Below are 25,743 nucleotides of genomic sequence, written 5' to 3'. Positions count from 1 at the left end.
CGGGTTTCAGAAGAGCCCGTGAGGACTGGCTGATCCAGAGAAAAAGCTCGCCTTTATTGCGCCTCTCCCCTCCCCCCAAGGAGAGGCGGGAGATGAAGGCGATAGCCAGCTAAACGCTGGCCCTTTACACAGACGATTCTTGGAAATTATTCCGAATGTCATTAGCCCCTTCAAAAGAGAAAGATAAGAGAACACAACCATCGTTTTCTCTCTTACAGCCTCTAATATTGCCCAGTTTGTTGAATTTCCGTAACGCTAAGTGAAGCTGCTGGTGGCACTGCCATCTCGCTGCCTGTGAACATTATGTGTACCCAAGATCCGTTATTTCACCCTCTCACCCTTTTTTCCCCAAACCAGAAAGCCTCAAACTGCTATCTCAGTGGGTCTCAACCTTCCTTTAATACTGTTCCTCAGGTTGTGGTGATCCCCAACCATGAGATTAAAATGTGTGTTTTCCAATGGCCTTAGGCAACCCCTGTGAAAGGGTCGTTCAACCCCCCAAAGGGGGCCCGACCCACAAGTTGAGAACCACTGTGCTATCTCTTGCAACTTCTATAGGATCTCCTTTCATTCACCACCACCCCCAAAAAAATCTTCCACGTAAAAACAAATTTTTTATCATGCCCTCAGTTTGTCCTGTCCCCTCTTCAGGGTTGTTTCTCACAAACCATTTTTCCTGTGACCTTTAGCCTAATGAAAATGACACACCGAAAACTATTAGTAGGAATGAGCAGATGGCTTGGCGAACACTAGGAAAAGTACCTTTTACTATTTGAAAATTGTTAAATACACCACATGTTCTGCACAAGATGTCAAATAGTCTTTTATTGCAGTTTTTCATTTCCAGTCAGCATTGTACACCGAAATCCAGTATATTAAGCACAGCTATATTAGAGATATCAATAGTTAAGACATTATGATTATAAACAGTTTTGTTTCAGTTGTAATTTTTTTTCTTGCTCAAAGTTTGCAGTATACGAGTACCTTTAGCTCTTTAACAAGGGATACATATCTTAAGTTGTCAATTCTCCAATGTTATGAAATTCCTTGGTTTATGATCCAAGTCTTGATTTGTTACTGAAGCTGAATCCAACTGATCTGCTGCAATTCTGTCATGGTAATTTCACACAACAAATGTCTACACAATGTTAAAATGTTAGCCTGCTAACAGTAATGTAAAGCTGTGGTCCTTTAATGTGGCAACGTGTTCTCTGTAGCCTTCTGAGAGCCAGACTGTAGGCTGATGGGTCTATCAGTCTGGACCCTCTTCTCATCTATGATTATAAGGGGCAAAGTCCATGTTCCACTGTTTTTAAAAAAAATTCGAGTGTTTCAGGAAAAAAAGTATGATTAAAACCAGGCATAGAAATCTTAAATAATCTTTATAGTTTGTGTGGAGCAAAGATTTTCCTTCCCCAGGGACTTTGCAAGTTGGAAATGATGATATTGTCGCTATGGAATAGGACTCCTGACATTTTCCCATTCAATTTTCCTGAACACCCAGAGGACAAGGCAACACTTTTAAAAAAGAAAAAAAAGTGGCTTGAGAGAGATCTTGCCTGTGTGCTAAGGACAGTTTTATGGGAAATGTAATATAGAACGCTTGCATGCCATTTGGAATGCAAAAAGTGAAATTGTACACAAGTGTTAAGAATGACACTTGCTAGGACAGATTGCACCCATAAGGCAAAGAATCATCCATTCCTGGAACACCAAACAGTTCTATACATACACACATAATGTTTGTGTCCTGAAGTCCACTTCCTGACAAGGGTGTGAAAATCTTACAGCAGTACATTAAGTGCAGGAGGGCTTTGACAACAACTGCCTCTTTAGGTGGCATTAATGCTTAAAAAATGTGCAAGACAATTTTTAAAGGGGTTTCCGGAGAAGTTGATTCTATTCAATAACTGCTTTCTAGAACTACTTAGTAGTGAAAAATCTGCTATAGATAACACAGCTTCTGCAGATGCTTAAAAGGCTCACAGACTGACCCTTTTACACCAATCTATAAAGCTTTTCTGACTCATTAAAAAGGATAGTTTCTGAACATAATTAAAATTGCATTTTTATCACTGAGTTTCCTTGCTCTAATTCATTCAATATTATTTTTTTTTAAAGAAAACTACAATTACTATCCTTGCTCTAATTCATTCAGTATTATTTTTTTTAAAAAAAGAAGACTATTACTATCCTATGGCTATTTGGATTTGCCAAGTGCTTGTTTGTAGGGCAAATTATATTATTTCAAGAAACTAAAGTACGTTCAAAACCAAACAAAATTATCACAGTTTAGCCTGCAATGGCTTCAGGTGTTTGTGGAAAGATTCATGGACCTAGAGGACAGAAAAAAAGAGGACATTAATTTTAAGAACATACCACATCTCGCTTCTTACTAGGACAATACATTTCCCAATAATCACACACTGGACTGTTGCTTTAATGATTTCAGCTATATAAGTGGAATTGTCATTAAGAATAACACCATATATAGTGGACAATAATAACATCAAATCAATTTCTATTAAGAGAGTAAGAAAAATGTCCAGCATTCTCTAGTATTTTGGCAGAAAATAAGCTGTTTTCATCATTAGCAAAAAACATAGCAATTTTATTGACATTATTGGACGATCAGTTTATGAAGTTGTAGATCAGTATAACCATATGTTCTCTAACTGTTCTTTGCCATTATTTTCAATATGGCAGTCCTGGCTTCTGTAAACTAATTCCCCATTAGATCTAAATAAGTTACAACAAGAATTTATCCTAAGGAAAGAGCACAGAATTATAATATATATATCTGTTACTTCACAAAATAATAGTTTGTGAATCTGCAGATGATCATTCGTGTACATCTGCGGTTCATAAACTATGTTTGTGAACTGATTTTTAAATCTGCATTTTAAAAATATTAATCACTTTTTATTTTATTGAAAGTCAAGATAATCCTTGATTTAAGACAGCAATTGAGATTGAAATTTCTGGCATGAAGCAATACAACTACATTGTTTAGTGATGGCGAATTCCTATAGTCCTGTTATTGTGGTTAACCAAACTTCATTGGTTGTTAGGCAAGGCAATTGCCTCCTAGTTTCCCACAGCCAAGTCTGTGGGGAAACCAGCAAGAAATTTCAAGTCCCAGATGGCTTACAAGCAACCTGATAGACAGGTAAGTGGATGCTGCTGGGTGGAAGAGAGTGTGAGGGATGGGGGACTAGGCTTGGAGAGGATTCATGAAGGGTATGAATGTCAGGGCACAGGTGTTGCAGCTCAGAGAAGGTGTATAGGAGCAGCCCGTGTGGAGACAGAGAAGCTGAAGGAGATTATATGAGTGGTCAGACTTACCCCAGTGACTTGCAACCTTCCCTGCTGGTTTCCCCATTGACTTTCTGAGGATGCTGCCAGGGAAGGTTGACAATCATGTGGCCACGGGAGTCCATGCAACTTGGGAGTCCTCCTGGACCCACAGCTGACCTTTGATCACCACCTGTCGGCTGTGACCAGGGGGGCATTTGCCCAGGTTCGCCTGGTGCACCAGTTGCGACCCTACCTGAACCGGGAGGCTCTCACAACGGTCACTCGTGCCCTTGTGACCTCAAGGCTGGAATACTGCAACGTGCTCTACATGGGGCTGCCCTTGAAGAGCATCCGGCGACTTCAGCTAGTCCAGAATGCGGCCGCGTGAGCGATTGTGGGTGCACCTCGGTTCACCCACATAACACCTATCCTCCGCGAGCTGTGCTGGCTACCTGTTGATCTCCGGGTGCGCTTCAAGGTGCTACTTACCACCCATAAAGCCCTTCATGGTAGTGGATCTGGGTACTTGAGAGACCGCCTCCTGCCAATCACCTCCTCGCGACCAATTAGATCACACAGATTAGGCCTTCTCCGAATTCCATCTGCCAGTCAGTGTCGACTGGCGACTACGCGGAGGAGAGCCTTCTCGGTAGTAGCTCCGACCCTTTGGAACGATCTCCCCATGGAGATCCGTACCCTCACCACCCTCCAGACCTTCCGCACAGCCCTTAAGATCTGGCTATCCTGTCAGGCCTGGGGTTAGATTGTAATCCGTCCCCTCCCGAATGATGAATGTTGTGTTCTATTTTTAATTATGTATTGTTTTATGTCTCACTGTTTGTATTCCCCTCCCCATGAATTGTAAGCCGCCCTGAGTCCCCCCAGGGAAAAGGGCGGCCTATAAATAAACTTTTCAATTCAATTCAATTCAATATTGCAACTGGTTGTGAGTGCAAGCTGATTGCCAAGGGGGTTCTTGGATGGCTGGAATTCTAAGGATCAGCCAATACCACCATTCATTCAGCACCTTTGTAACAACAGACAGTAGCTGGCCGAATGATCATAGATTGAGGGCTTCCTGTATGTGTTATGAGCCTTTGGTATCTGGTTGGCAAAAGCAATTATGTACTTACCTGTGTTTTATTTAGTGGTGACTTCTTTGACCACTCAAACATATTTTCATATATGTTACCATCATACCGGCCAAGCACAGATCCAAGCACAGAATCAGAGAAATCAAAGGAATCCACCAGAGCTACTGCATTAGGACGGATAAGGGCCAAGAGTTCTTTTATATGCATGTTCACTTGAATTAGCTGGGACTCTGTCAAAATGCCTCCCTGAAGCAAAAAAGAATAGTTCATAACAATCAGAGCTCTACACCTCTAAGTGCTTATCAATCACTACAGGGAGAATTAATACAAAAGCTGCTCTTTTAGATCTGTAAACAAATCTGACCTGAACTTTAATTCTAAATAAGCAATTAAGATTGCAAATGAGTATTGCCTGTATTTTTTTTTAAATGGCATTGCTTTTCTTAAGAATAAAATTACTGTTATCATAGTTAATGTTCATCAATTCCAATGTTCATCTACCAAACTTTTTAAGTCCTTGGTATGATCTCACAAAAAATACTTTCCTGCCCCCAATTTTAAGATGATCCAGATTTAGCAAAGCATCACTGATACCACTGTGAGATCTTTGGCAGCTATCCTGTGAGCTTTGGTAAGAAATGGCAAGAATTCAACCGTTTACAGTTTTTATACCATTTTCATTTAATTTTGGACTGCTGAAAATGTCATTTCAGCACAATATTTTCAATTTAGACATTGTAATTCCCAAGGGCAAAATACTGCTGAGATGTTTATTTACATTACAACTGCTTTGTATGGCAAATATGTACTCCAAATCCAACGAGGCTATCTTTGTTTTATCCATGATAATCTAACCTTGCCTTTGTTATCAAATTATATCATCATACTATTGCTCACTTTTTCCCTCCAGATCTGATTAATTTATATCTCAACTAGATACTCTGTCTAACAGAACCATTCAGCTCTAAGTAGAAATTATTTACCCACCTGTAGAAACTCTCCAGAGTTCTTTATAATCCCACATAGAGCATACAGTAAACATAAATTGTTAAGGACAGCATGGACAGCTGGGTCACCAATTTCTGAAAGCTTCGCTGTAAACAGTTTGACCACCACATAGTGACAGTGTGCCTGAAAAAATAAGAAGATAGATTGACGTGACTTCAGGTGTTGTAAAATCCAATAAATATCCAAGAGTATCTATCGTATTCTGAGGTGCTACTGACCTCAGATGCTCGTACTAGATCAATGGAAGTCCGGTTCCAAGCATCTTCTTTGCTTTTCCGACGGTTCAGTTCAGCCTGTAAATTTTTTGCTGCAAAGTCAACCATCCTGTATCATAGAAAAACACGCGCACAATTTATTATACTTGGAATTGAGGCCATAAATAACACTCAGCTAGTGACATCTGAACATTGATATGGCACTGATAAATAGTCATAGCTTCAAATGTCTAGATTGATAAAGCCAAGGATTTAAAATCCAAAATCAATTCAGCTTTTACTCCTAGTGAACTTTGGCCTTTATTCGTAGTCTGTAAAATGAACAGTAATGATTCCATTCAAAGCTGTGAATGTAGATTTTGCCCCATATTTTCAAATATGGAATGTCTCATTCTTATGGCCTAAATACTATTTTAATATTGCTCTCAGTTGATCATAATGAATGAAACAGTAACATTATAGCCTCGACATTTTACTTTTGCATACTTAATATGCACTAGCCATTTCTATAATAAACTTATCCCATCAGCAAAATCCAAAGTCAAAGGCTGATATAATGTTAACATAATTTATGTTACAACTTGATTGAACATAATAATACTTTCCCCCGTTGGAATTTTAGCTATATCTCAGTTCACTGTAGGGAAGCCATTGCATTTGACCTTGATCAAAAGTGACCACAGTATATATATAACTGTCCAGAAGCAGTTTTAGTACCATTGCTCTGAAACAAAGCAGGAATGCTGGAATCTATTAAATAGCACTGCCCCCCTTCTTAGAAGACCATGAAAAAGAGATTTGATTTTCTGGCTCAGTAGTAGTGTTTTTAAACAAATTTTCAGAGGTACTATCCCTTGATCAATTTTTGAAATAACCGATCTTCCAAATCATGCTATTCTAAACAAATCTTTCTTTACAGTATGTCATCTCCTGCGGGGCCCATTGCAAACTGTTCCATAAAAGATTAATTACTGAGCAGTCTGACATTTCATTCATATTTATGACTAATTGCCTTCTGCCCTGACCTCCTCTCAACCTGCAATGTTCTGAGAGGTTCTGCCCTAGCAATATATAGTTGTTACACCCCAATACATCTTTCTGGTAGTTGTCAATCGGTAGCTTGCATTCATCAGGTAAACCTGGGTCCATTATTTGAACCATGTAAGGCCATGTTAGTAGCAACTGCCCAATCCTATCCAGATCAAATCAGCCAGATATGAAATTGTTAGAATGAAGTAGCCAAGGGAGCAGCTTGGTTAATAAAAATGAGAGAGACAAGATGACCAGTCCAAATGGCCAGCTGAGAAATTTCATAACCTTTTATATTGACCTACCTTGAAGCTCTCAATTTATATGCCTCCACCAAACTGGAAGGATTGTTGATTTGCAGAGTTGCGGGTCGAGCAGCCACATGCTGAGGCTGAATATGCTGTCCTGATAGGTCATTCAGGTAAGACATGATGCCACTAACTAATTGTCCAGAACTAACTTGGGCATAACTTTTGACAAGGAATCTAAATGCAAAACAAAATTATTTCATGTCATATGATGGATCATCATCATAATTTATCAGCAGTTGCACTATAATTTCCAAAAAATGCTTATGGGATAAAATTGCGAAGGTAAAAAAGATGTCAATAATTAAAGTAACTTGTGTCAGTTTAGACTATAAAACCTAGACAGGGTCAAAAGCTGCACTTAACCAAAATATTTCATACCTTGATTGATTTATGTGCTATCCAAGCTGTATCAATTCTTAGTGACCACATATATAGTCCTAAATGTCTCTTTTCACATCTTCCAATGATGCATGTGTTGCCACTATAACCAAGCCCATCTACTTTGCTGCTGGTCACTCTTTTCTCTTTTCTTCCACCTAGAATTAGAACCTCATCTAGAGAGCTAGGACTTCATATAATGTGTCTGAAGTAGGATAATTTGAGCCTGATAATTTGTGTCTCAAATGAGAACTCTGGGTTGAGTTTTTCAGTTATCCGCTTATTTTCTTGGCTGTCCATGGTGTTCTCAGTAAGCTTCTTCAACACCTTCTTCAAGTTTAAAAATGTCTATTTTCCTATCCTGCTTCAAAGCAAAAGTTAACTTACACTTCCATAGGGAGTCACAGGGAACACTATTGCTTGCACAACTCTGATCTTTGTAGATATAGACAACCACGACATCTGAATATCTTTTCCAAGGCTTTAAAGTCTGCTCTACCATGTGCTAATCTGGGGCATATTTCTTGATTGCTTGTTCCTTTCCTGTTGATGTCTATGGAGATTCTCAGTCATCCAGGTTATGGTTGTCCCAAAAATGCTTTTTCCAAGAGGCAACTGGACTTTCTGATTTTTCTTTGAAGAGATTTTGCTTCTCATCCAAGAAGCTTTTTCAGCTCTTGGATAACTGAAGAAGCTTCGGGGATGAGAAGCAAAATGTCTTTAAAGAAAAACCAGAAAGTCCAGTTGCCTCTTGAAAAAGCATCTTTGGGCTTACTGCTGGTGGTTGACCCTAAAAGACAGAAGCTATGTACCATTTTGATACCTTGATTATTATTCTGAGAATGGTTGTTCTACCTGTTGTCGTTAGTTTTCTTCTTTCATTTAATTGTACTCCCTTTTTTTCCACCATGTTCCTTGACTTTTATTAGTAGACCTTGCATATCTTTGCATTTTGGGCTATTCAAATAGTATCTTCAGCATAGGCTCAAGTTATTATGTTTCTTCCTTCTTGCTTTTTGAGTCCATGCAAAATGTCACACAACTAACAATACGTGGTATGACTCACCGGGCAGTTTGCAACATCATCACAGTGTTCTCTCCTTCATAAGTGCAAGCAGGAGTGAAGTTGACGTAAATATCAGGCAAACCACTGCAGCGGGAGTAGCCATGTCCCCCACATGCCATCCGACATTCCTCAATGCCAGCATTGGCACTCCAGGAACTGAAAGCCTTAAGACCTGCAGACAGTGCGTGCAACTGAGAAAGTAATTAAGAACAAAACAATTATTTCTTTCAGCTTTGTCCTGTCACTAAATTCTATCTTCCTGAATTTTTGATTGGGGGGGGGGGTAGAAGAGTGACGAGATTAAGAAGGTAATCCAGATTATCTCCAAGATCAAAATTCTTCCTAGAGATTTTAAAACTCCAAGAGGGGACATTCTGTCAAGACATAAAACATATGTTCCATCTGGATATTTTATAAAACATTAAACCAGCATAGCAAACTATAAGAATTCATCCCATAATCTGTCATGTCCACTTTTTGATTTACACCAGTGTTACATTTATTAAATCATTTCCATAGCTGCTGAACTCGGTTCACCGACAAATGCATGCCCGACAAAAGCGCGCCGAGAAAACCGTGCCGAGAAAACCGCAAGGTCAAAATTACGCCCACAGAAGCACGCCGACAAATGCGAGCCGATGAAAGCGCGCCAACAAACAACGCAAAAACAATGTAATAACCCTAACCCTAAATCCAACCCTTACCTTTTGTGGGCACGGTTTTGTGGGAGCGCTTTCGACGTCACGGTTTTCTCACCACGGTTTTGTCAGTGCGCTTTTGTCGGGCGTGCATTTGACGGGTCACGGCCGAACTCAGACCTCATGACTCTGAGCTTTGTATGTACATCTATACATGTAACACGCACGAAGGACTAAGGCTTACAAAAATTTGCAGGAGAAATTTTCAGGAACAAGTCCAAATCAGAATTTAGGTTTCAATATCAAGCTTTTGTAAATAATAATAATTTAAATGACTGACATACCAGAAGTGGAACTCAAATCATTTTTAATGGTTTGATTTGTTGGTCTAAATAGCAATAGCAGTTAGGCTTATATACCGCTTCATAGGGCTTTCAGCCCTCTCTAAGCAGTTTACAGAGTCAGCATATTGCCCCCAACAACAGTCTGGGTCCTCATTTTACCCACCTCGGAAGGATGGAAGGCTGAGTCAACCCTGAGCCGGTGAGATTTGAACCGCTGAGCTGCTGATCTAGCAGTCAGCCTGCAGTGCTGCATTTAACCACTGCGCCACCTCGGCTCTAGTGGTCTAGTGGTCCTCATCCCAGTAGTGAGTTTATCTCTCTCATTCATTCTCATTACAAGAACATTCCACAAAGGTGAAATAGAATTACAATTCTTTGTTGGCCAAGTGTGATTGAACACACAAGGAATTTGTCTCTAGTGCATAAGCTTTCAGTGTACTTACAACAATAGTGATAGATCATTATCAAAGTCATTGTAAAAATACATTTATCATAAAACATTAGATACAACACTTAGTGATAATAGTTATGGATACTAAACAAGCAATCAACATAAATCATACTAGGAGGGTACTAGCAGTGGCGGGCGGCTCTGCCCACCTGCCCGGACACTTCCACACATGCGACGAAGCGTTGTGAGTGCGCCTGAACCAGTAGTAAAAAAATTGGCAACCCACCTCTGACTAGAATACTAAGTAAACAATATAAATTGTAAAAAACAACAAAATTATGTGAGCATTTCACCGAGGCTGCCATTGGCGCCATCTTGAATTCAATTTAGCTGAGGAAGACAAAGGGATTTAAACTGAGACAGTATCAATCGTGCCTAAGAATGTATCTGTGATATTCATAGTCCTCCAATCTTTTTTTTTCCTGATTCTGTTCCCTCCCAGGAATTTTCTTGGGAAAATTCAAGATAATTTTCCATTATCTTGAAAGAACAAACTAAACCGTATATGTTAATAGTAAAATTTAGTGTTTTGTACGATCACGAGCCCCACCTCTGGCAGTTCACTCAAGTCTCCATCCTGGATATTCCCAGTGATGCGATGATATGTATCTGTCATATACGAACCAACAAAGTGGAAAGCATATGCTGTTGCTAGGAGAGGAAAGAGTTTGTACTGCTGAGTCTGATAATCCAAAATCTGAGGTTCTGGTTCCCTGTAACAATGCAAATAAAAAAGAGAACTAAACCACTATAATGCTATGATTTAATTCCATAGTAATGGAAAAAAACCAAAGACTTACACTGTCCTAATGGTATATTCTGATAACATATACATTTAAAGTATAAACATACTTATTTGTAAAAGTGATCTTGGCTTGGTCCAATATGTGGCCAATAAAACTATTTATTTTTTTCCCAAAATACAAAAGAGTAACTAGCAAAATACAGGCAAGGTCCAAAAGCGAGAGGGAAGGAAAAAATGGAAATAGTGAAATAGTTTAGGATATTAATTTAACGACAATTGCAAACAAATGGCTACAGTTCCTGACTCATTGTAGCTTATACTGTGGTTGCCATGCAGCTATTTTACCATCTCCTGGCTCCTTTTATATCATCACAAATTTGCAGATTCCCCAGTAACAATGATTCCCAATATAGGGCTAGTCCTGACAACAGCTGTGATTCAACTGCTTGTAGCCAAAATATTTTTTTTAAAGGGTGTGCTTGTTAGGGGGAGGGGAAGAGAAATTTGTTTTTTTTTTTCTTTTTACAAAGTAACTATTTCTCTGACTCACAAAATCCACATTGGATGTTAAAATTGATTAGCATAATTTACCAGAAAATTCTGTTTGTTAGATGTTCAAGTAAGTCAGGCCAAGAACTAGAAGATATACTAGGATTTAGGATAGTAGAACCTTGGAGGTCTGACAGGGTTTTTTCCCTCCTTCCTATTATACCAAAGAGAGTTAAGGGAAGACAAGTTTGTTTCTTATACTTAGTGGTTTTCCTCAAGCTCATGTTTTGCAAATAGATCCTGCACATCTTCTCCAAGGTCATCGCTGGGCTTTTCTACACTGTTCTTGTCAACTGCATTTCCCAAGAATACTTGTCTTGAAAGTCAAACCTTTGGTTTTTTTAAAGAGGTCACACACATTTTTTCATGGACAAAAGTGTTATGGGCAAGGTAGCGGGAGGGGGGTGTCAATTGTTATGGCATTACGAAAACTGACCTTAGAGATATTAATACAGGCTTCTTACCCAGGCTTTAACTCAGACTGATGTCTCACAGCACTATAGCGGATGGCAATTGTACAAGCTCTGGCTAAACTGCGAGCAGCATCTCCAACGATAATTGAACGGATGAATACCATGGTCCCATAAGTCAGCTTAGCATTGAGAGGCTTCACATATGTGCCATCTGGTTCAACCTAGCAGAATAAAATAGTGAAAGTAGAAAGAGTTTGTCCACCAAGTAATGGTTTGTAAGATTATAAAAATCAACAATGTGCTGTGTCACTGAATCCACTAAAAATTTCTTGTTAGGATCCTAGTCAAAAATATTTTAGAAGTAATTCCTATTCATTGGTGTTATAAATGAATGTTTTGGACATCACTGACATGAAGTAACAGGTAAATAATGTAAAATTAATAGGCTTGCATAAATCCATTTTGCTAATTGTCTCTTGCTTGGCACATGTTGTGAAGCCAATGTCATCATTCCCATTCTAACACAAACTTGGGGATTGCTTTTGACTATCAGATGATCAATTACCTCCTGAGAATTTGAAACACTGACTTTGGGTAGTTTCTCTTGCAAGCTGTCTGAACAGCTGGCGTAGATAAATAGCAGAAACAAAACAAGACCCGCTGTTTACCTTGGCATGCTTCATTAGCATATTTTCCCGAGGGATACGGAAGTTGTCCATTTTTAAGTAGCCATTATCCATGTCATCATAACCAAATTTTGGGCCAATGTCACCAATGGTGATGCCTGCAAACAGAATAAGCCAAATAAATTTATTTGGTTCTTAATATTCTTAATACAAAATTGAATTGGTGGGGGGATGTTCATAAAGTATCATTTTTCCAGCATTAGTTCAAAGTGCTGAATGGTGGAAGTACCTATGATGCCAATTCCAAAACTATGTCCTGGCTGTGATTTTCAGTTAGGAGTGAGTTTTCAAACTCTATCCATTCATCAATGTGGAGGAAGATTTCCCTACTGAGTTGGCTATGGGTTCTTACCTAACCCTACCTAATTCACTGAGATTCAAAGTTCTTGACATCAAATGTGAAAAGGAGATACAACTTTATTTTATCATTACAGCATGGGCTAAGACACACAGTTTTAGGGAATTTTAATATTACTTGAACTTTACATGAATTATGACAAATTAAATCTAATGGATAAGGATTATTGTTGTAAAAATGGATTATGTTCAGCAACATTTCCCCCTTTTCAAAATCGCACCATGGTAGTTTAAGGTTCCATATTCTTTACAAACTATTCTTGTACTGCTAATAACATGCTTTAAGGAAAACTTTTTATTGCTCTTTGAAAAAGTCTCTATCTAGTTTGGTAACCTCCGCTAATTATAAGTCAGGGCTTTTAAAGAATTTTAATATGTACAATTGTAATCATTTAAACTATAAAAACAAATTATCCTTGGTATGCTACAATATGGAACTGAAAAACTACAGCACTGTATGTATATTTTGCTTTCTTATGAACATTGCTTCCTTTATATCATCTACTTGAGGACTGCAAGTACTTCCTTATGTTCAATTTTTCCCAACACGATGTAGCCTTTGAAGATTTGTGGTGCCAAATGTTTCACATTGGACATCATATATTGTTTCAGTATGGAGTTTGTGATTCATTTATATGGCAGCTAATTTGGCAACATAAATATCTGCAAATATGCTAAATATTCACTTGAGCAGACTTTCTCCACCTTTTTTTACCCAGGAAGAAACCTTGAAATAATTTTCAGATTTCAAGGAACCCCTGTATAAAAATGGCAAAAACCATGAAAACTTCAAAATGCTGTTCACTTCTAACCTACACAATGTGTAATGATTACGACAATAGCAAAGCACCAAGCCAGCAGCTGAATCATGATGTGTGAAAATTCTCACAACTGAAAGCACAGTTTAAAAAAAAAACATTGTTGGTTTTAAAACGCAATCTCTCAAGGAATCCCTACCAGTCTCTCACACAACCTTAGTTGAGAAAGGGTAGTAACATAGTAGTGATGGACTTAATACCTGGTAGTGGTTCATGGGTTCCCAACTGACGTAGAGGCACAATAAAAGCATGTAACCCATGACATTTGTTTTGGGTATAAAGCTGAGCCAAAACAATGGCATAGTTTGATGTCTTGCCCACTGCAAGAAGGGGGAGAAAAGACAACTTAGTAGGTAGAAATTTATTTGTACAGTCCAATAAGCATTTTATGTACATGTTGATCTCAAAAATAATAATACAGACATCTACATGTTGTAGATTTTATGATGTAAAACCACTTCCTTTTACTCCCAAGCTGAAATGAAATAGAAGGAATAAAGAATATGCAGAATTATTAAATGAGGAATATGTAAAATTAGTGAAACAGAAACATTTAATTTTGTCTGAGGTCTATACTATATTAAGCTAATAAAACCAATGTTAATTTTATTATGTTGATTATACGGTTTAGCCCTAAAACAGAAACCAGAGTTTTTACTCATACTTACTACAGTACAGAATAGTCAAAAATATTATGCAGCCAAAGTTATGTTTCAAAACATATCAATAGTTAATGGTCTCCACACTTAGAAAGTCTAAAGGAAAAAAACAACAGCTCTTCCTTTAGCTTTAATTGTGTAATAATACACTTACATCCACCTGGCCACCACTTAATAGAAGTCACAGTTGGGCTATTAAGGATGAATTCCTGGGTAGCAGGATCATAGGTGGCAGTAGTTTCCAGGCCTCGGAGATGGGTTCCTGTAGGCAGGTAGCAAATTTTATGTCAACAGTTGCATAGCTCAACACAAACATACATAATTAGATTTATTTCAACAAACTTCATTAGCAATGTAAAGCCAAGCAGTGCAAATGGGAAAACTGCCTGCAAATGCACATTTACATAATGTTAACAGCAAAAACATTACCAGAAAAGCATGCATGAAACAGTGGATGCACACCTTCTATTAATTGCCCTATTAATGTAAGAATGCTGTCAAATTGCTATACAATTATGCACGTCATTTGTCTTGATTATTTATCTTTATGTGCAAATATACTGTATATTTTAGATATCTGACAAAGCAAATAAGAGAGTCCCATGATGATTCTTTTCCAAAAAAGCTTTAGGGTAAAAATGGCTTTTTCTCGAAATCCAAATATTGTCCTGCAGAAAAATCTTCAGAACCAGGTTAAAATGTTCAACATTTGCTTCTGTAATGTTTTTCAATCCCAGATCTTCATGTTTACTTTCTTCCTCCTGTAGCAGCTATCAATATCCCGATTGCTGTTCGACATTCAGAATTTTCAAACAGAGCAGTAAAATCCAACACAGGCGATAATATTGACTTGTGTGTGTATATATATAAAATAAAATAAAAATTTCACTATAAGTTTGAAGTAGATTCTTGTTTTCTTTTAAAATCATCTTGCATTCATATAGGTAGACTTGTCTTATAAATTTGGAGAACATGATAGCACTTGATTTTTGGAGCGAATGACATTTCAGCCCTTTCTTCAGAACATGAACCAGTCCTGGAGCAAGGTGGAAATCTCCCCAGGGCTTCTTTCTCTTGATTGTAGCGTAACTTATGTATGTATGAATGAATGAATGAATGAATGAATGAATGAATGAATGAATGAATGAATGAATGTATATATGTACGTACAAGTATGGTTCTATGATAATAGTTAGATTTAGACATGAACATTGGATGTCTACCACATTCATCTTCAATTTCTCCTTTTCATAAAGCTGACAAAACAGTTTACATCAGAGGCATATCAGAAGGCGCAGGAAAGTCTACAGAAGAGAAATTATTCCAAGTGGCCCTGCAAAAGGTATTATTTTATTTAAATATAATAAAAATGACCATTTGAGAAGCAAGATGTTTCCCATAAAATTTATGAGTGTATATAAGTTAAGGATTGAATTAATCTGGGCCAGTAGGAAAGCTGAAATAGTTTTAAAAAGCAGAAGGTATATAACTTCTCTTGCTCAGGAGCATTGGCTAATTGTTATTCTTCAAGTTTACTTTCTTTCTAAAGTGCAAAAAAACCCCATTTTTGTGTAATTAGAATGTTGTTTTATGTATGCCATCCATAAGGTATTCAGACATCAAGGGAAATGTGCTTTGACTCTTTGGCAATACATTTTTTTAAAACAAATAAGCTGTCTAAACCTCTGCCTCTATGTCCATCTGAACACCTTCTTTTTCTTAAGAGGAGAAGCATGGGCACCAGAAACCAGAAGACCAGGTGGCCTGTGCATACCGGAAACCAGAAAATCATCTTCCCAGCCTGTGCATGCGACGGGAAGGGCGGCTGCTCTTCCACTTTCCAGCACACGCGCTTGCACTCTCTTGTTTTGCACTCAAGTGATGAAAAGGTTCGTCAACACTGACCCAGGCTATCAAGAAACAGAGCTGGTACTTTTTCAAAAGCTAGTCTACCCTGTGAAATAAGACTTGGAAGTACTGTACCATGTCCCATCTCTGTCTGGGCATATGTGCCAATGATCTCCAAGTTCCAAGCAGGCATGAAGAAGCGATTCTGCTGTTCTATGGTTGCCTGGGTTAGTAGTGTGGGAAGGAACATGCCCAGGTGGATATCCAAAGGCTCAGGCCGTCCTTGATGAAGGTAGCTGTAAAGAAATGCCAGGGAAGGGAATGTGAAGGGATGTTATAGGTGGAAGCAGGGGAGATTAGAGGTGCAGATTGGAGAGGGAACACAAAAATAATGTGATAAATCAGAATGAAGCAAGAATATTTATCAAAGCACCATTCTTTCCTCAGAGTTACAGAACCTTACATCAACCCAAAAGATAGAGGATTCTCTGTTTGATCACAAAAGGAGGAGTGGTTTCAGGTGATTAATAAAAGGCAATATTATTCTAGAAATTCTAGAATGTCTTTGTGTTTCCTAGAAACACATTGAAAATAAGCAGAGAATATTAGCTTCTGTACATAAATTGGAAAAGGAACAAATCAGTTAACAATGTTCCACAAAGAAATCAAAGCAATTAAACTTTATCCAATTCAAATTTGGGAGAGGAGAGAAATTACTCCAAAGCTTTTATTCAATGCCAGTCTACACTACAATTATCCTCTTTCTTGTGTTGCTTCAATCTGTAGTTGTAAATGATTTTTCAAAGGTTCTTCTGAGAAGAAAAGAACGGTACTCTGAATCAGCAATTAAAGCTAGTAAGCCTGTTCATAGCTTTGTACCAAAATTCAAGTGGTAATGCTTGTGAGGTGCAGTTGTTAAATTCATGGGTGCTTTGATTCAAAACAACGAAAGATATTTCAAGAGGTATCAATAGTCCTGATTTAACCTAACAAGCCAGACTATATATGCATCATTCTCCAAGGACTGATTGCAGAAAGCACATTTGGAAACCAGAGCCATTTTCTTTTCATCCAGGCACATTTTTAGCTTTGTTGCAATGCAGCATACTATTCAAGCACTTTTGTTAAATTTGGGATGACAGGAAAAAAAAAAGAATGTTTTCAAAGGAACAGCACACTACTACACATCTTGATGTAGAAGCATTAGCTAAATGAGATAAAAGGCCATATACAGAACTTTCTTGATAGGTGTTTCTGTTCTACTTCATCCCGTATTAGATAATTTTCTGCCAATTGATATCCATTGAGCTAATTGGTTCAACAAATACTTATGAATACAAGTCCTATTTCCTGCCAATCAAATTAAAAGACCTGGGAACCAATGCTTTCATTCTTTTCAGATGCGTTTAGGTGAAACATATCTAAAACATGTGGATTCCAATATAAAAATGGCCAGGATAATAATAAATGAATTTCCCCCACAAACATATACTATAATGAAGGAAGTGAGCCAAGATTGTCTCCTCTCTTTTATTTCAGTTAACATTAAAACAGTTGGCAAAGAAAATACAGCAAGAAAATAAGATTCCAAAAAGTAAATTATCCAGTCACGATTCCACTCTAAATGAAAAGAAAAACTCCTTAATGGTGCATGTTCATAGGAAGGCATTTTAACATAATATTTATAGCAGAATGTTATTACAGTCAGCTCATCTGTCCAAAGGCATTATTAGATCAAATTATCAGTATACCATGTTTCAATATACCATATGCAAATCATACAGGACCATACCAGCTAGACAGTTGGTAGCAATTCATTTTAGTTTATTTGTGTTATTGTCGAGGAAGAAGAGGCAGAGCCTGGGGGTGTAGTCAAGAGGAGACTCAACCTAAAAAATTGTTATGTGTCCACAAATGTTCCAAATCCAATTTTCCTTGAATTCTGATGACTCCTATCTAGTGCCAATTTAGTTGCCTCGATTTTTGTATATAGATTTGATACAATACATCTTCTAAACTGGACCTTAACATTTGGTCCTGATTCTTTGTGTCTGACGGCCACCATCATACTTGTTTGTGTCTTGTTCAATACATAAGCATGTAGCTTATAGTTTCCAATGTGTGAAATTGCCTTTAGTCTGCATGTGAGCTGCTCTGCATATAGTTTCAGTACAAACTTATTTGTTGCTGCCTAACCATAGAGAAAACATCAGCCTGGCAAGTCTACCTAGGATCGAACTGACAGCCTCCTGATTGTGAGATGAGAGGTTGTTGTGGCCAAACAGCGGCCGCCTGAGCTGTTGGTGGAATCTGACTGTGATGAACATTATGCGACTGCCCTGGAGGCTGAGGAAGAGTCTGCGTGGTGTTTGGAGTCAGAGCAGGGACTAGAGAGTCATTGGCAGCACCTACCCCTGGTCCTACAATGGCTCTGTGAGAATCGCTTATATGCGAAACTGGAGAAGTGCCAGTTTTGGCAGTCCACCATTGAGTTCCTGGGGCATCGTATCTCTCCTGAAGGCATTGCGATGGAGCCAGGCAAGATTGAGTCTTTGCGTAGTTGGAACCTCCTCAGCGAGTGAAGGATGTCCAGCGACTTCTCAGGTTTGCCAACTATTATTGGACCTTTATCCCCGGCTTTGCTTCTCTGACTGTGCCCCTCACTCGGCTCCTTCAGAAGAAAGTTCTGTTTCACTGGAGTGCCCCTGAGCAACAAGTGTTCCAGGCCTTGAAGCAGGCCTTCATGAAAGAGCCCATCTTGAAGCATACTGACCCCCACCGTCTGTTTGTAGTGGAGGCAGATGCATCAGATATCACTGTTGGAGCGGTATTACTTCAGGCTCACGCCTCCGGCGGTACCCTCTTCCCTTGCACTTATTATTTGCAGAAACTCAATTCTTCCAAGTGCAATTATACCATTTGGGAGGAGTTACTAGCCAATGAGGTGGCGTTTGAGGCCTGGAGGCATCATTTAGAGGGGGCCAGACATCAAATTGAAGTTCGGACGGACCATAGAAATTTGGAATTTTTGAAGACCGCATGAAAATTGAACCAGTGCCAGATGCGGTGGTCCCTCTTCTTTGCACAGTTCAATTTCCGTGTGACATACATCCCCAGTGTGCACAACCAAAGAGCAGATGCACTCTCGCGGAAACCTGACTATTTTTGTACCAAAGACCAGATTCTACCCTGGACAGTTTTGCCTGTAGAGTCCTTCTCCGCAGTTCAGGAGCCTGTGAACTTACGGCCTCAGATATGGGAAGCGCAGCGGCATGACGATTGGGTGGAACAACGGAAGGCAGAGGTGGGGCCTGCTTCCCCATGGACATTCACCAATGAACTCTTGCGGTACCAAAACAGATTCTATGTGCCAGTGGGGCTACTTCGGGGACTTATTTTATCCCAGTGACATGATAATCCTGTGGCGGAGCACTTTGGCCTCTTCAAGACCTTGAACCTGGTTTCCCATACCTTCTGGTGGCCCCGATTACGACATGGCATACAATCTTATGCCACGTCTTGTGTATGGTGTCGGCAGGCCAAGTCAATGATGGGAGCCCCCCCCCCCCCAGGGCTGCTTCAGCCATTGCCGACATCGAAGAGACCCTGGGGGGGCATTTCTATGGACGTCTTGACGAATCTGCCTCCGTCTTCTAGATTTACCACGGTGTTTGTAGTGGTAGACATGCTGATGAAGATGGCACATTTTATCCCGTGTCGGGGATTACCAACAGCCACCATCCGCATGTTTATTCAACATGTTTTCAGTCTGCACAGCCTACCTGACAGGGTCGTCTTGGACAGAGGAACGCAATTTACAGCCCAGTTTTGGAAAGGCTGATGAAAGCCTTGGATGTAAAAATCTGCTAATCCTTGGCACACCATCCAGAAACCGACAGAGGGACGGAGAAAGTGATCGGGAACTTGGAGCAGTACCTGTGCTGTTTTGTGAATCAGCAGCAAAATGATTGGGCGGACTACCTGGCAGTGGCGGAGTTTGTGTTCAATAACTCATAGCACACATCCACGCAGACGACGCCCTTCTTGGCCAATGTAGGATATCATCCTCGGTTCTTTCCCCTCACACCCATCAACTCACCAGTCCCCGCAGCTAAGGCCTTTCTGTTGGAACTACAGGCAGTCCATCAAGTGCAGCGACAATATCTGGATAAAGCCAAGGAGGACTATAAGAGAGTCACAGACAGGTCTCGCGTGCAATGCTGGTGTTGACTGTGGGGGATCGAGTGTGGCTGTCCACTAGATACCTTCTGTCAGACCGGCCGGCCAAGAAGTTAGACCACCGTTACCTTGGCCCGTTTCCTGTTGAAGCAGTCATGAATCCGGTCGCCTATCTCCTGACATTGCCACGTTTGATGCGAATCCATCCGGTCTTTCATCGATCTCTCCTTGTTCCTGAACAGCTGGTTTGTTCTCCTTGCCAGCCAGATCATCCCCAGCCAGAACCTTGTGATGATGAGGAGCCGCCCGAGTATGAAGTTGCCAGTATCCGGGATTCCCGATGGCTGAAAGGACGGTTCCAATACCTGATTGAATGGAAGGGCTATGGGCATGATATACAAAAGTCCAAGGCAGAGAACGTAAAACCCACAAATAGCTTTCATATTGACTTTGAACCTGTAACACCCAAATAGTAGATAACCCTCTAACAGCTCTAATCAACACATTAAATTTGATCCAGGATTGCCTGCTTTCTCTTTATTCTCTAAACCCACTGCCAGGCAGATTTGAATAATACTATATTGGAATACCCATATTGCTGAAAAGAACTAACCGTGCCCCAATTCCGTCTGAGCATAAGTGCCGATTATCTGGAAGCGGGAGGCCAGGGGCAGCCACTTCTTTTTCTGAGCATCTGTGCATTGGCTCTGTAAGGTGGGCAGAAACATGCCGAAGTGCACATCAGTGAGTGCAACGTGTTTGCCCATGCATATTCTGGGGGAGAGAGAGATAGCAGATCAGGTCACATCCATTATTCCAAGGGCCAATGACCTTTACTCCAATTGTAAATAGGCATGTAGGCAGATGTTGTTTCCTTTAACTCTTTCGGTTTCGGCGATGTTAGAAATGATGCTAAGATAGCTTCACATCCATGTACTTTTTTCGGTACTGCCTCAGCCCTCTTCCCAACCTAATCTACCACCCTGAGATTTCCTGACAATCTTTTATTCAATCCTGATCAGAATTCCTTAAAACAGTGTTTAAGCTGTTTCTGTTACTCCCAGTAAGCTAAACCTATGAACAGCCATAATATTTAAATACTTCCAATGACCTCAATTATATACAAAACAAAGCCATTCACCACAGTTGACCTACATAGTGGGTCAAAATAAAGTATATGCTGCAACATGATGCAGCCATTGTTATGCAAATTTCAGCTAAGTTTTGTCAACTGAGTAATTCTGAGCAAGGAAAAAAAAGGGTGTTTAAGTAATCAGGAATACAGATAAGTCATGTAGCTACACCTCATTGTGTGCCAACTATGGGCATCTTGATTAAGGAGCAGAATATATTCATTGGTATTAATTTTCCCCTGAGATTAGTTTCTGGGATTTCAAAACAACACTGCCTTTACATAAATAAATTGGTTTCTCCAGGCCTTGATGAGTCAGAAAAGGGAGACGCCCCAAAACAGATAAATGAGACCTGAGAATCCTTGGTAAGTAGGGAAGACTCAGCAGGAGGGCAAGATTGCCCATAGTGGGGAATGGGCACATTTCAACAGGTTGTTGTAGATTTCATATATCACGACAAATAGCAGTCATGGAATCATTGCTCTATGAATCTTTTTGACACAGTGCCCAAACCGGAAGGCGTGCACGCATACGTGTGCGCATACGTGCACCAGAAACCCAATGACCAGCTGGCCTGCATGAATGCGTGCCTTAGAAATCTGACAACCAGCTGGCTGAGCTGGGGCGACGGCACACACAGAGTCCTCTCTGTGTGCCATCTCTTGCATGTATGCCATAGGTTCGCCATCGGGGCTCTATGTTGTATAATAAAGCTTGGGTAGTTAGGTTTGTTCAGGAGTTACATGCAGTTGTGTAAGTGGTTTCTAAATCCTTGGTGAAAGAGGCATGGAATCCATGATTAAGGTGTCAAATTAAATTCTGGATTTAATCAGAGGAACATTATATTCAAGTGATGGGCGGAAAGTATATCAACCGTGTTTTTTAACAGCAACAATACATTTGCACATGCATGTACATGTTTAGAGTGGTGACCTAAAAAAATAGGAGTGTCAACTTGGATATCTTCCATAATAACAGCTAACTCAATGCAAATCCCATAGTGTTCAAGCCACTCCCCATTTAAAAAAAATGATTTGGTGCAAATCTATTATGTTTAACCTCCCTGAGGAAATAGAAGTTTACCACTATATTTTTCAAGATTATTGTTTTCCTGTTTATTACATATATGGAAATTATATTCAATCCACCTTGATTAGAATGGTTGGAACTTGCATCATCTTTTGTACCTTTGATGAGGGTACGAAATAGATAAAGGGGAACATTCTTCACATATTGGCCCTGTGTCTGTTTCTCACCTGTGTTTAAGAGCCAGGAAACATCCTATTTTTCTCTTTCTTGTCTTTCTCTCTCTCTAAGAAATGGCTTAATTAAAGGTGAGGCTTTCCTATTCAATATATATTTCAATATATTTCTTGATAAATTGTAATTAATATTAATTAGCATTTGTTGATTATAGGCTAAGCTGTATTAAGCTGCATCTAAGGCCATTTTGAGAACAGGTAGTCCTCGACTTTGAACAGTTCATTTAGTGACCATTCAAAAGTATAACAGCACTGGAAAAAGTGACGTGACCATTTTGCACACTTATAACATTTCCAGAATCCCTGTGGTCCTGTAATCAAAATTCAGACAATTGGCAACTGACTCATATTTATGACAGTTGTGGTGTCTTGAGGTCACCTGATCGCCTTTTGCAACCTTCTGACAAGGGAAGTCAATGGGGAAGCCAGATTCTCTTAACAAATGTGTTACTAACTTTAAAACTGCAGTGATTCACTTAGCAACTTTGGCAAGAAAGATCATAAAATGGGGCAGAATTCACTTAACAACTCTCTCACTTGGCAACAGAAATTTTGGGCTCAATTGTGATTATATGTCAAGGATTACCTGTACTTTTTGGAATGGGTTGTATTACCAGTTAATCAGTTTTCTTGTAGTGCTTTGTATATGCTCCAAAGCACATCCTTTAACAAAAACCCTGCTTAAATTCAAATATCCAATAAGGGCATTACCATAAGGGTGTGGGTACTTTTCAACAGTTTCAAGATCAAAGGGGTTAACAGCACCGCATGACATCAAATTCACATTTGACAATTAGACTAGTTATCAGAATAATTATCAGCATTTCAATTATTCTGCTGAGCACTTCTTGGCATTCAGTACTGAGGTTTTTGTGAAAGGAATCAAGAGGTCTTGCAGGCAATTAAAACCACTGTTACGATTTTGTAAAACCGGGGAATTGTTGTGGTCCACTGGTGGCCTGCGGAGCTGGCAGCAGAGTCAGACAGTGAGGAGGTTGGGAAGGAACGTGGGCCAGTCCTGGAGTCTGGGGAAGGCTTGGAGATGATTGGCCCCTCCCATAAGACATAAAAGAGGAGCAAACGGATGTCAGCCTTTGCAGGAAGCAATTTTGTTCATTCTGGTCGGTTTAAACTCTAAAGCTCCGTTTGACTCTTTGCTCCATTTGGCCTTGCAAAACTAATTGCCAATTAGGTCTCTGGAAGTGTTTCAAGGGAGATAAAGGTGGGTGCTTATCAGCATTGCCCTGAAAGACTGGCAGACTTCTGTTGAACTCTTCACAAACTGTTTGTGACTCATTATGGGCTGTGAATGAACATAATTCACAGCCGTTTAAATAAAAAGTGTTTTTGGGACTAAGAGTGTGATTTTTACTGTCTCAGGAAGCTTAGATCAGAACAGGAACTTTTCTTTCCATCTGTTGTTCCTTTAAATCTTTCTAAGATGAATTTTCATTGCAAGAAAGGGTGTTCAAGAACACATAAGTTTGTTATGAATAAATTTCTTTCTTTTCTTGCTTATTCTGATTGAACACTGCTGTCTTAGATTTTTTTTAAATCAAGTCACCCACTCAGTTACAACACTTTGTACAAAAACCAGCACGGTGGTTTAGCTCTGTGGGAACAACTGGAAGATCTTGTGATGCAATAAGCCAAAATCTTTTTTTTTTTGCCTCATGTGTATCAACAGATGGCTGTAGCAATGAAGTTTTTCAAAGTCATTTACCAGCCAACCACTTTATCTTGGTGTGAAAGGGCACAGGTACATAATCTTCTGAAAAGCTTTTGACACATTTCCTAAAGCAGTGAAGCTCAAGAGGTGACCTAGCCAAACAGCCTTTGTACAGAGTTTAAAAAAATAGATTTGCTCTATGCTGTGCTGCAACACTGGAGCCATCCAATTAGTAATTCTCTTAATAGCACTTCGGATCACAAAACCTGTTAGATTAGCTATACACACCATCACATTGCGTGGGTGGGTTTGTGTATATGTGTACTTATACGCCAGTGTTTCTCAATCTTATCAGCTTTAAGATATATGAGCTTCTGCAGAAAAGCTGGGGGATTCTGAGAGTTGAAACCCATCTTAAAGATGTTGAGGCGAGTACCACTGTTATAGGCAGAATCACCTGGTTTTACTTACAGAGATTTTTCCTTAAAAGCACAATAATTACCACTTAGCTGGATCTAATCCAATTTGCGGTTGCCAACAGTACAGTGGCAGAAGAGCCCATAGTCACTTTCTGACATAGTTTGCCTCTTATTTTTTCCTATCAGTATTTGTTATTAAGGCATGCCAGTGTAAAATATGGAAGAAACTATCAATGTAAAGTAACACTCCTACTCCTGGGACGTGGGACAATTAACAGCTAAATGGCAAATAATCCCTTTTTAAAACATACATTATTTTGTTAAGTTTCTCTATAAGACATGGGTGTCAAACTCGCAGCATCACAGTGCTGTCATGTGATGTATTGTGACTTCCCCCCGCCCAACAGGGGTAGCCAGTGTGTGACGCATCTGGCCCACGGGCCTTAAGTTTGACACACACACCCCCGTTATAAGATAAAAATACAGGGGGGAAAAACAAAAATTAAAAAACTAAGACAGAAAGAAATGCAAAGAGAGAGAAAAAAGTGGTGATTTTCTACTTTTTTCAATGCAGTAAATACAAAAAAAGTATTTTGCTTTACATTTCACATTTCAAGCCATTTCTACCATAACAAAATTATTGTAATCCTCAAAACCTAAATCCTGAGCCTATACCACAAATTTTCAGGGACATACTCTGCATGAAAAAATAGCAACAAGATATGTCTATTCAGTAAGTTTTTTCTTTACCCTATCATGTGGTAGGTATTCATATTCCACTTGTCTTGTTTTATTTTCAATGCGAGCCTGTTTATTATGCCATTTTTATCCACAAACAACAAAAGGAATAGCCTTTCACTTCTTCTACTAATTCGCTTCAACCTTACATTGAGAAAACAGTAGGAGAATGTAGGGTAAACCTAAATGTGAAATTAAGAAATAGGAGTGGAAGTCTAGATCAGAAAGATACAAATGCTAAAAGAATTGAGCTCGCTAAATGCCACACTCAGATTTGCTGCCATTAAAAAAAAAAGACAGCTGTGCCAGCAACAGAATTTGCTCAATAGACAAGATAAACAGAGCACTTTTTTGTCTGGCTCATTTCCCATTTTTCTATGTATAAATTCACAAGGCCGCTTTGGAATATAACAGTACCACTAATTCAATTAAAGTAA

General features: G+C 39.3%; 1 protein-coding gene across 3 annotated transcripts in view; it reads right to left on the bottom strand.

The window, feature by feature from the left end:
* Positions 1 to 810: 810 nt before the first annotated feature.
* Positions 811 to 25,743, bottom strand: part of ACOX1 (acyl-CoA oxidase 1) — a 28,081-nt gene continuing 3,148 nt past the window's right edge. Inside the window, exons 2-14 of one of the 3 annotated variants that reach the window (XM_014070449.2) lie at positions 20,699 to 20,859; positions 16,042 to 16,202; positions 14,213 to 14,320; positions 13,600 to 13,719; positions 12,207 to 12,322; positions 11,590 to 11,759; positions 10,382 to 10,544; positions 8,399 to 8,589; positions 6,949 to 7,128; positions 5,618 to 5,723; positions 5,379 to 5,522; positions 4,431 to 4,637; positions 811 to 2,336 (exon numbers count right to left, since the gene is read on the bottom strand). In XM_014070449.2, coding sequence (XP_013925924.2) covers positions 2,286 to 2,336; positions 4,431 to 4,637; positions 5,379 to 5,522; positions 5,618 to 5,723; positions 6,949 to 7,128; positions 8,399 to 8,589; positions 10,382 to 10,544; positions 11,590 to 11,759; positions 12,207 to 12,322; positions 13,600 to 13,719; positions 14,213 to 14,320; positions 16,042 to 16,202; positions 20,699 to 20,787 — 1,806 coding nt within the window. In that variant the 5' untranslated portion in view covers positions 20,788 to 20,859 and the 3' untranslated portion in view covers positions 811 to 2,285. The remainder of the gene's footprint in view (positions 2,337 to 4,430; positions 4,638 to 5,378; positions 5,523 to 5,617; positions 5,724 to 6,948; positions 7,129 to 8,398; positions 8,590 to 10,381; positions 10,545 to 11,589; positions 11,760 to 12,206; positions 12,323 to 13,599; positions 13,720 to 14,212; positions 14,321 to 16,041; positions 16,203 to 20,698; positions 20,860 to 25,743) is intronic. The other 2 variants (XM_014070448.2, XM_014070447.2) reach the window with 2 other exon arrangements.

The sequence above is a fragment of the Thamnophis sirtalis genome, unplaced genomic scaffold (genome assembly GCF_051295495.1).
Source record: "Thamnophis sirtalis isolate CommonGarterSnake01/CBP01778 unplaced genomic scaffold, rThaSir2_p1.2 scaffold_3, whole genome shotgun sequence".
Taxonomy (NCBI): Eukaryota; Metazoa; Chordata; class Lepidosauria; order Squamata; family Natricidae; genus Thamnophis; species Thamnophis sirtalis.
Note: the sequence above shows the minus strand (reverse complement) of the source record. Positions and strands in the feature narration are given on the sequence as shown.